The sequence below is a fragment of the Nicotiana tabacum genome, chromosome 6 (assembly GCF_000715075.1).
Source record: "Nicotiana tabacum cultivar K326 chromosome 6, ASM71507v2, whole genome shotgun sequence".
NCBI lineage: Eukaryota > Viridiplantae > Streptophyta > Magnoliopsida > Solanales > Solanaceae > Nicotiana > Nicotiana tabacum.
The window spans coordinates 202,213,815-202,226,125 of NC_134085.1; the positions used below are offsets into that span (position 1 = coordinate 202,213,815).

At 36.5% G+C, this 12,311-nt stretch overlaps 1 protein-coding gene across 1 annotated transcript; it reads left to right on the forward strand.

Moving 5' to 3' along the window:
* The first annotated feature begins 426 nt into the window (after positions 1-426).
* Positions 427-11,980, forward strand: LOC107786944 (uncharacterized). Its single transcript, XM_075256462.1, has 3 exons — positions 427-793; positions 9,174-9,323; positions 11,309-11,980. Exons 1-3 carry the CDS (start codon positions 563-565, stop codon positions 11,618-11,620), a joined length of 693 nt encoding a protein of 230 aa, XP_075112563.1. The 5' UTR covers positions 427-562; the 3' UTR covers positions 11,621-11,980.
* The last annotated feature ends 331 nt before the right edge of the window (positions 11,981-12,311 follow it).

Consider the following 12,311-nt stretch of genomic DNA (forward strand, 5'->3'; position numbering starts at 1 on the left):
ATAACCGGGTACTGAAAAGATAAGCTTATTATACCCGGTATGGATAAACTTCTACTGGGGGTAATGTTTATCCATAACCGGGTACCAAAGTGATAAGTTTCTTCAGAAAGCTTATTTCCAATATAGTACTAAATAGATAAACATATTTACGGTGGAGTTCCATATGGATAAGCTTCTTCAGGAAGCTTATTTACAACGGAGTACTAAATGAACATGCATAATATAATATATTTATAACAGAGTAATTTTACTCCATTTTAGAGAAGAAAATGGAGGAAAGGATCGGAGACGGCTAAAAGGGAAACTTTAATTTCTAGATAACTGGAATTTTGGGAAAGAGTGGTAAAAAAAGCATCGAGCTCAGTAAATTTTTCTGATTGGACACGCTTCACGGTTTCTTTCCTAAGGACAATTGCAGAAAAGCTTTATCAGTCACAGCTACCGTCTTTGACGAGTAGAAGGTGAAGCAGTGAAGAAAGAGAGAGAGAGTTATATTGTATTTTTTTGACAAGGTGAAGAAGAAAAGTATATATATAGAGAGAGAGAGAGGGGTAACATTGCAATGGAGAGAAAGCGAAAAACTGCGGTCGAACCAAGCCGTATAAGTAGTCGCCTAAAAGCCATAAGAGAAGAAAAAGGTATGAGTAAGCCGTTAGCCGTCATAGAAGAAAGACGTCGGAAGAGGAAGCCTAAATCAGCAAGGTATACTAAGCTCCCAAAAATCGCCGGGGAAAAAGGAACTGAAAGGAAGCCAAGAAAGATGACGAAGAAAAAGGCCATCACTGATAATGAGGTATATACTCTTTTTGCTAATTTTTATGCTTTTTTTTTGTTAATACATTGCACTAGCCAGTTCGGGTTCATGCCGGGGCGATCTACCACAGAAGCTATCCACCTTATTAGGAGGACGGTGGAACAATACAGGGATAAGAAGAAGGATCTCCACATGGTGTTTATCGATCTAGAGAAAGCGTACGACAGGGTTCCTAGGGAGGTCTTATGGAGATGCTTAGAGGCTAAAGGGGTCCCGGTTGCCTACATTAGGGCGATTAAGGACATGTATGATGGAGCTAAGACTCGGGTTAGGACAGCAGGGGGCGATTCCGATTATTTTCCGGTTATTACGGGGTTGCACCAAGGGTCTGCGTTCAGCCCTTTCCTATTTGCCCTGGTGATGGATGCTATAACGCATCATATTCAAGGGGAGGTGCCATGGTGCATGCTATTTGCTGATGACATAGTCCTAATCGACGAGACACGACATGGTGTCAGCGAGAGGTTAGAGGTTTGGAGACATACCGTTGAGTCCAAAGGTTTCAGGTTGAGCAGGACGAAGACGGAATACCTTGAGTGCAAATTTGGGGCAGAGCCGACGGAAGCGGGAGTGGAAGTGAGGCTTGATTCTCAAGTCATCCCTAAGAGGGGTAGTTTCAAGTACCTGGGGTCGTTTATTCAGGGGTCCGGGGAGATCGACGAGGATGTCACACACCGTATAGGGGTGGGGTGGATGAAATGGAGGTTAGCGTCGGGAGTCCTGTGTGACAAGAAAGTGCCACTGTTACTGAAAGGTAAATTTTATAGGGCAGTGGTTAGGCCTGCTATGTTGTATGGGACCGAGTGTTGGCCGGTGAAGATCTCACACATCTAGAGGATGAAAGTTGCAGAGATGAGGATGTTGAGGTGGATGTGCGGGCATACAAGGAAGAATAAGATTAGAAATGAAGATATTCGAGAGAAGGTGGGTGTGGCCCCCACGGAGGACAAGATGCGGGAAGCAAGACTCAGATGGTTCGGGCACATTCAGAGGAGGAACACTGATGCACCGGTACGAAGAGAGGTAGAGGGAGACCTAAGAAGTATTGGGGAGAGGTGATCAGGCAGGATATGACGCGACTTAGGGTTACTGAGGACATGGCCCTAAACAGGGAATTGTGGAGATCGAGCATTAAGGTTGTATGTTAGGGAAATTGTGATGTCTTTTTTACAGCGTACTAGAGTGAGACTAGCCAGTTGTGTATCTCTTATATTGCTGTTACTTTGTTTTTATGGTATTTATGTTATGTTATGGATTTAATGGTATTTTATGTTGTTTTATTATGAGTCTATTGATAGTACTAATATAGTGTCTCTTGTTGCCTCTTTGAGCCGAGGGTCTCCTGGAAACAGCCTCTCTGCCCCTCGAGTATAGGTAAGGTCTGCGTACTTATTACCCTCCCCAGACCCCACTTGTGGGATTACACTGGGTTGTTGTTGTTGTTGTTGTAGTGTTTGGCTAAGCTTATAAGCTCGTCAAATTACTTTATAAGCACTTTTTGGCTTATCTGCGCATTTGGTAAAATTAAAAGTGTTTATAAGTTCAGTGCTTATAAGCCAAAAGCCATAAGTTTGTCTACCCCAACTTATCAAATTTCAGCTTATAAGCACTTTAAGTTTGACCAAAATATTTATTATTTTATCCCTAAAATACTTCTTTTTAAAACAAACTCTTCGTATACCCAGTTCTTCAGTTGCATATTATTAATTTCAGCACTTTTATCCAAACACGTAACTGCTTATTTTTTAAATCAGTTTTAGCACTTAAAAAGTGCTTTTCAGCACCTAATGCTTATCGGCTACTCTAAATTAGCTAAGCCAAACGGGCTATAAGTATTGTGCATAAAGTTTAAGGGGTCGTTTGGTATGAGTGCCGGTATAAAAACTTAATACTCCCTTCGTTTCATATTAAACGAGGTAGTTTGACTCGGCACGAAGTTTAACAAAAAAGACTTTTGAAATTTGTGGTTTTAAAAGCTCAAGGAGTAAAAAGTTTGTGCGGCCATGACATTTGTGTGACTATAAAAGCTTCTCATTAAGGGGTAAATGGGTAAAATGAAAGAGTTTAAAGTTGAATTATTTCCAAATTTAGAAATGTGTCATTTGTTTTGGAACAGACTAAAAAGGAAAGTACCTCATGTAATATGAAACGGAAGGAGTACCATCTTAATACTTTGTTTGGTTAGCAAACCAGGTATAAGTTATCTCAGGATTAAAATTAACACCGGGATAACTTATACCTTATAGAGGTTGGGTAATTAGCACCAGTATAACTTATTGTTGGTGAAAATACAATTACAGTTGAAAACTAAAATGAAGAAAATAAAATATCTTCAGGCTGAGGCGCGGATATCTCGCTCTCTTTAAGGAGATTCAAGCCCACTGCAGCAAAGTCTTCACTTGTCCAGCAGTAATCCTCTTGACTTGTCTCCCCCAAAATACAACAGCCCGATCACGTCGTATGACTCGAACAAACTCTGGACAAGTTGTTGAGTCCAAAGCTCCACCAAGATGAACACCTTCCTTCAAAAAAGTAAAAACTCTCTTCTTCTTTTTCACAACTTTAACCTCACTTTATTGAAACACTCTCAATTATTTTTCACATACCACAATATGGAAGAAAGACTCCTATTTATAGGTGTAGAAATTCTTCCTTGAATTAAATTGGAAGAAAGTGGGGTAGTAAGTTATGAAATCATGGAGAACATGGGATAATTAGTGTGTATAGAGGTAGAACATGGGAGAAGAGTTACAAAAAAGTTATGGCCATTTTCTACATCATGGATAGTGGGAGTTATGTAAGTTATGGCTATTTTCTACATTATGGAGTAGTGGGAGTTATGACATATTTTATTTTAATATTAAAATGCTAAAATACTAACATTCCCCCACTCATTTTAATATTAAAATATATAAGAGAGTTTACTAGTTGAAAGGAAGACTATTATGCATAATGAAGGTGTGCTCTGCATTGAACCTCCACTTAGCAAAACAACGATCTTTACTCCAGAGTCAGTAGTGGTCTCAGACTTGAACTATGACTGCTTTAGGAAAATAAATTAACATTGCTTACACATAATAATCAAGGTGTTGACATGAGCTTTATTAGCCAGCACATTACGGCCTTGTGCTATCCCGATTTTCATGAGTGTTTTTGAGAACAAGCTCAATTCTCATAGGAAGCGGCCTACTTCCACACTCACATAGGTGAAATCTGTCAAGGGTGCTCCTGTAACTCTAACACCCCACTCATACGAGCTATAAATTTTCTTTAAGAGTTAATAAAACTCAACCTCGCAAATCATTACAGGATAAATGCACTCACACCATAGGGATGGAACAATAAAAAACAGTGCATTTCAAACCAAGCCATCAATGATTCATTCTTCCCATTGAACCTGGTTATAGAATCTCTAGTCCCCAGGTTGGGTTTCCTCTTATATGATTTATGAGCTTGTGGGCTTCAACCCCATCCCCGTCGATGTGCTCCAGACCCTTTCTCTTGCTAAGGCCTTAGTCAATGGATCTGCAAGATTATCACAAGATTTAACATAATCAACATTAATGGTACCACTTGTCAAATATGATCTCATAGTACTATGTTTTCTCCTTATAGGTCTGAATTTACCGTTGTAATAACGGTTTTGTACTCTACTAATAACATGCAGTGCTATCACAATGAATCAAAATAGGAGGAATTGGTTTTTTCAAAATAAGGAATTTGAAATAATAAATCTCTTAACCAATTCGCTTCCTCACTAGTTGAAGCTAAAGCAATTAGCTCAACCTCCATGGTAGAGTTAGCAATTATTGTTTGCTTTTTCGATTTCCAACAAATAACACCACCTTCCAAAGTAAAAATATAACCTGAAGTAGAACATGAATCACCAGATAAACTGTTCCAATCTACATTAGAAAAGCCTTCGAATACAGCTGGATATTTTTTATAAAATAAGCAATAGGTTTTTGTACCAAGTAAATACCTCATAACTCTTGTTATGACATGCCAATGTTCACTACTTGGCTTACTTGTAAACCTGCTAAGTACTCCTACTCCATATGCAATATCAGGCCAAGTACAATCAGTCACATATCTCAAGCTTCCGATTAAGCTAGCATATTACTTTTGATTTATCACATCATTGTCATTTTGTACAGAAAATAAGTGAACACTTGAATCAAAAAAGGTTACAACATGCTTGCAATCAATAAATTATATTTTTTCAAAATTTTCTCAACATAATGTGACTGGTCAAGGAAAATTCCATCACATGTTCTAGTAATTTTCATTCCAAGAATGAAATTTGCCTCACCCAAATCTTTCATGTCAAAATGGCTACTAAGCATGCTTTTAGTTTCTCCAATAACATTTATGTTAGAGCCAAATATTAACAAATCATCGACATAGAGGCAAACAATTACACGTGAATTATTTCAAGACTTAAGATAGGTGCACTTATCACACTTATTTGATTTAAAACCATTTTCAATCATGCAACCAAACTTTTCATGCCATTGCTTAGGTGCCTGTTTCAAGCCATATAGGGATTTAGTAAGTTTACACATTTTACTTTCTTGGCCTGCTTCTATAAAACCCTCAGGTTGATCCATATAAATTTCTTCATTTAGATCCCCATTTAAAAAAGCAATTTTTACATCCATTTGATAAATATGCAAATCAATATTGCAGAAGTTGCAATTAAAAGTCTAATAGATGTAATTCTAGTTACCGGAGAAAAAGTATCAAAAAATTCTAGGCAATCTAGTTGCTTAAAACCTTTAGCAACTAACCTAGCTTTATACTTATTAACAGATCCATCCGGTTTTAATTTTTTTCTTAGGACCCATTTGCACCCAATTGTTTTACAACGTGATGGTAAATCAACCAACTTCCAAGTTTTATTAGAAATTAGTGACTCCATTTCATCATTTACAGCCTCTTTCCAAAAAATAGCATCAGGTGACAATAAAGCTTCTTGTAAAGTAAGAGGGTCATTTTCAATATTAAAAACATAAAAATCAGGACCAAAATCTTTTTCTATTCTAGCTATTTTACTTCTTCTCAACTCAAAAGCATTATTTTCTTCATTTTGCAAAATTGAAGTAAAAGAACTAGGCAGAGACAAAAAATTATATTTATCTCTTTGACCCCCACTATTTTTAGACTCAAATGGAAATTTATTTTCAAGAAAAATAGCACCACCTGATTCTATAATAATATTCTCTTCAAGATTTAAAAATTTATAGGCTGTACTATTAGAAGCATAACCAAGAAAAGCACAAGTGGTAACTTTTTTACCAATTTTAGGATCCGTTAGCCTAACCTAGTATAAACAACCCCAAACTCTCAAATAACCCAAATTTGGCTTGTGATTTTTCCACAACTCAAATGGTGTCAATTTTGTTTTCTTATGAGGAACCCTATTCAACACATAACATGCAGTCAAAATAGCTTCACGCGACAAATTTAAAGGTGCATTTGACTCAATAAGCATGACATTAGTTGACTCTACCAAAGTTCTATTTTTTCTTTCAGCCACGCCATTTGATGCAGGAGAATAAGGTGAAGTAGTTTCATGAATTATTCTCAATGATCTAACAAAAGAATTAAATTCATTAGACTCATATTCACGGCCTCTATCACTTCTAATTCTTTTTATTTTTCTACCGAATTGATTTTCAACCTCATAGAGATAATTTTTAACATTTCAAATGCATCATTTTTATTTTTCATCAAGTAAACATATGTGTACTTAGAGAAATCATCAATAAAAGTGATATTATCTATTTCCTCCACGAGTTAAAATTCCTCCAAGTTCACAAATATCAGTGTGAACTAATTCTAACAATTCAGTTTTTCTTTCAACTTGAAGATGAGGCCTTTTAGTTATTTTAGCTTTACTACAAGCCTCACATTTTTTAAAATTCTTTTTAATCATTGGGATTAATCCTAAACTACTCATGATTCCCACATAACGATTATTAATATGACACAAACGAGCATGCCAAAAATTAGTAGAAGAAGGCATATAAACAGAACTAGAAGAAGTTTTATTCATCTCAACATCCAACTTAAACATCCCATTACATACATACCCCTTACCCACAAAAATACCCTTTTTCACTATTACATATTGATCACTCTCAATAATTTGTTTGAAGCCTGCATTGTCAAGAAGAAAACTAGACATCAAATTTTTTTCATTGAAGGAGTAAAGTACGTCTTTCAACGTTAATACTCTTCCTGCAGTAAACTTCAACTCGACCTCTCCCTTTCCAAGTACTTGGGTTGTGTGAGAATCACTAAGCATGATGGTTTTGGGCTCCTCAAATGGAGTATACACTTTAAACCAATCTCTATCATAGCAAACATGACGGTTTGCTCCAGAATCAGCCCACCATCCATCACCCATTTTCTACCATGTTAATGTCTGTTATCACCGCCACAAGTGGCTCTTCGGTAACGTTTGCCTGTGGTGTAGGACCACGTTTCCGAAATTTGCAAAATCGAGCAATATGCCCACTCTTGTCACAGATAAAGCATGGTTTCACAATTTGAACTTATTGATTCCGTGCTTGGTTGTTTGAACCATTATTCTTCTTGAGAGGTCTACCATAATTTTTCTTAAAAGTCTTCTTCTTCGGCTTCAAATAAGTATTTTTGTGAGTTTCAGGAGTAATATTATTTGAAGTAATTAAATTTACCTTTGTAGTGACGGGTTGTAGAGTGCTCTCTTCCGATTGCATAAGTGCATCTTGGCCTCTTGCCTCTTCTTCCATCCGAATCCGCATTATCAACGTCTCAAGTGAAGTTTTCTTTTGTTTGTGGCGTATAGTTTTTTGAAATTCCCTCCAAGAAGGTGGTAGTTTATCTATTATGTCACAAACAATAAGATTGTCTCCAATTTTAATATCCTCGAACCTGAGCTCTCCAACGATCATTATGAAGTCTTTAACTTGGTCTACTACAGATTTATTGTCCACCATTTGAAAACGAAAAAATATGCCTGCCTCCTCGGTATCATACTTACCCTGCAATGCTTTCCAAATTTTCTTTGCAGTAGAGTAAGTTCTATCATAATAATTATAAAAATTATCAGATAGACAATTAGGAAGATAATACCGACACTTGTATGATCATCGCTATATTTTTCAATTTTTTCTTGAAAGGCAATTAGCTCATCATCATTCATGGAGGAGTTGTCTACTTTGCTTGGATTCTTCTCAGTTAAAACGTAAGAAACATTGAGAAGACTCAAGTAAAAAAATATTTTACCCTTCCATCTCTTGAAATGAGTACCATTGAAACGGAATGGCTTGTTGAGATCTCCCACCTTGATATCCGCGGATTTTTCAACTGTAGCCATTTGAATCTCCTTAAAATTGTTGGTGAAAAATATAATTACAGTTGAAAACTAAAATGAAGAAAATAAAATATCTTCAGGCTGAGGCGCGGATATCTCGCTCTCTTTAAGGAGATTCAAGCCCACTGCAGCAAAGTCTTCACTTGTCCAGCAGTAATCCTCTTGACTTGTCTCCCCCAAGATACAACAGCCCGATCACGTCGTATGACTCGAACAAACTTTGGACAAGTTGTTGAGTCCAAAGCTCCACCAAGATGAACACCTTCCTTCAAAATAGTAAAAACTCTCTTCTTATTTTTCACAACTTTAACCTCACTTTATTGAAACACTCTCAATTATTTTTCACGTACCACATTATGGAATAAAGACTCCTATTTATAGGTGTAGAAATTCTTCCTTGAATTAAATTGGAAGAAAGTGGGGTAGTAAGTTATGAAATCATGGAGAACATGGGATAATTAGTGTGTAATTAGAGGTAGAACAGGGGAGAAGAGTTACAAAAAAGTTATGGCCATTTTCTACATCATGGAGTAGTGGGAGTTATGACTATTTTTTACATTATGGAGTAGTGAGAGTTATGACATATTTTATTTTAATATTAAAATACTAAAATACTAACACTTATACATTCTTCTTGCAAATTATGCAATTGTTATATTTAATACAACATACCAAACAATAGATAAAAAATAATCCCAGCATAACTTATCCCGGCATAAGCCGTATTTAAACCAAACGACCCGTAAGTCTTTCACGGCGCTTTAATATTGTTATTTAAATGGTTATTACTATTCTTTAGACCGTAGCAAAGTTTTCTTTATTTATTCCGTTTATTTCGTTTAATGAACAGGCCGTGAACATTCTGCTTTTTGTACCTTGACTTGACTAGTTGACTTACTAGAAATGCCCTATTCATATTCTCAAGCTGATATTTACTCTGTTTAAAAAAAGGCTATAAAGTTTGATCTTTTGATGTTTTCTCATTCATATTCACAGGTTAATGGTGTAGAAATTTCCTTGTTGACTGGTGACAGTAATGAGGCTTTGAGGGAGCAAAACTTCAAACTAGCATTGGATTTGAGTTACTTGCGCGGCAAAGTTGACTCAGTGAGTGAGTCCAGCTACTTGCGTGGTAAACTTGATGCAGTAAGTGATATTTCCACATCCTAGATGTTCTTACTTACACTGTTTATTTCCAGGGTTAAAATTACTCTCACCTTGTTAATGACCATTGCTTTTCTTGGTTTGGCATACTACCAGTATTAGTGTTTTAGTAAAAGGCTGACTTGTGCATACTAAGATTTTCGGTGAAACTTCTAGAATAACATTTAACAGATAGCGGGTGTCATAGTTCCGTCTTGATCTTATTGACCTAGTTGTTTGAAATAATTGCTTGTTGCATGCTTTCTCAAATCTGACCTTCTTACTTTGCTCTTGGATTTTCAATTTCCCTATTGAATATATTACTGGTTTCATCACAATTATATGTATGATCTTTCTGTCTCAACTCCTCGTGGTTGGAACCAGTGTTTTAAAAGGCGTTTCCGGGGCGAGGTGCACCAAAAACGCTCTGAGAAGATGGTGTGGGGGAAAAGTCTCAAGAGGCGTATGCCCAGCAATTCGGAGCGTATGCGCGTTCGGGGCGAAAGTCTCAAGAGGCGTATGCCCAGCAATTCGGGGTGTACGCCCGGGCGTTTGAGGCGCGTTTTTTTAGTGAGGCGCAAGCCCCAGACTTTTTCAAATTAAAACAAAATTTGTTGAATAAGTCCTTTGTATAATACCCAAATTCTCAAAATTCAGCTTACTAATTATTTAAAAGGGAACTGAAATGTATTAAATTTAAAAGTCGAGACCTTTTTTATTGATTGAAGCCGTAATTCATGGTCTTTCTCAATTCTTTATCTTGTCCGCTGGCATGCTAATATCTCCCAAAAGCAATGAATATTCAAATTTTTTTTACAAATACAAAGAGAACTCTATTCTCCTTCATAGCAGCAAGTTTAAAGTTCAAATTGCAGGTTAGTCATCCTTTTTGTTCCTCCACGTAGAAAACTTTATTCTTTTCGACTCAAGTTACTTGTGCTTCTAAGTGGCGTATAATAGATTGAATTGACTAGATTTTTGTGGGGATGGAACACACACACATATACATACATATATATATATACATACATATATATATACATACATATACATATATATATACATACATATACATATATATATACATACATATACATATATATATACATACATATACATATATATATACATACATATACATATATATATATATATATATATATATATATATATATATATATATATCACATATTTATAGTTTTCTTCAATTTTTATGCAATTTTACCTGTTTATAAATATTTACTATAATTATATTATTTTATAAAATATTAAAAATTAAATACCTATGGGGCTTACGCCTCGCTAAGTCATATGTAAAATGCCTCGCCTTGCGCCCACGCCTTTTAAAACACTGGTTGGAACTTGGAAATTGTTCAAATCCTTTCTTAGCTTGTTATTGCAAAACAGTAATGTTGGCTAGTTCTACTATCTGAAGATTAGCCGTTATGGCTTGTAATGTGCACATTTCCATTACTAGATGGGATGTGGTATGACTGTAGCTTTTCCTTTTAGGATATGATATACTGATTTATAGCAGTGTTTTTCTACCCTTTGTTGAAAGGAGACAAGTCATATTTCATTGTCATCTGATCCTTTCAGATATCTGGCTTTTGCTGAGTAAATTTAAGCATTTCTTGGATTTTGGTGTTTTAGCGGTGTGAGATTAATGTCCGGCATGTATTACTATGAGTCCTCATATATTCCTTTCTGAAGCTCAAGCTGTTGTGGTATTAGTCCGTCTATCTAAATGACTACCATCCATTTTCAACAGGCTAAAACCTTTATTATTTTGTTGAATATGTTGGACTATTGTTTCAAATTCTTGGGAGAGAGATGCTCTATTCCGAGGTTACATGTGAGCGTATAACTGTAATACGCTGTTCTTCAACCCTTCCCTGTCACAGCGCATTCTTGGAAAAGAAAAGGCATAAATTGTTAGGTAATGTTTCTTTTGCAAGATGTGAGGACCAACAATCTTACTTTTGCAGTATGAGTGTATGATGGGAAATGTGAAGCGGCATGCAGTTACAACATTTAACTTATCTGATCAAGCAGCTCCAGAAGCTCCTGCTTCTGCTCCTCCTGCTCCTGCTCTGGTAGCTGACCCTGCAGCTGAACCATTTATTGTTAATAGAAAGAAGCATGTCAGAAGGATGAAGGCAGTTACAGCATTTAACTTTTCTGATCAAGCTGCTCCAGAAGCTCCTGCCCCTGCCCCTGCTCCTGCTAGTGACCCTGAAGCTGAACCATCTATTGGTAATAGAAAGAAGCGTGTCAGAAGGATGAAGAAGAACTCATAGGAAGTGTGCTTCTCAGGTTTGGAATGGCTTCTCAGTCAGGCCTGAAGATCTTAGTCTATCCATTCTTTTTTGGTGTTGGTAATGTGTAACATTTGGCTAACATTAGCTACACTAATATGTATAGTCCTCGTGTTTCCTTTTCCCATGTTTTATCCTCTGAGTTCAAATGCAATCTAAAATGCATGTGAACATGGAAGTAGTCTACAACCCTTTTTGCGAAGAAGCTGCTTCTTAGTAAACCTTTATGGACCCCCTGACAGCAAAGACAGGGAGGCAAATTGTAAATGAAGTTAACTGACTGTATATTAGTACTCTTCCCCCCCCCCCCCAAATGATGATGCAACAGTTCTTGAATCTTCCAAGCCCATTCCCCCATGGTACGTTCTCGTCGATGCAGAGGCACCATGTAAAACTGAAAACAGTGGTGCTTAGCAAAAAGAAATATAAGATGCTTTGAAGATGATGTCAACTCCATACTCAAGATAAAATCCAGATGTATACTTTTTTATCCATGGGGTCAATTGATAACATGTAAATGAATGATACTGAATCAGTTCTACGGATGTTACAAGCCCTAGGTGGTATTCGCCTTCCTTCCACCCTCCAGTTTTTGGTAATCGAGCATCTTGTTTATATTCGGATGATTTAATACTATTACAATGTAACCCATTTTTAAATCTTCTGAAAGAAG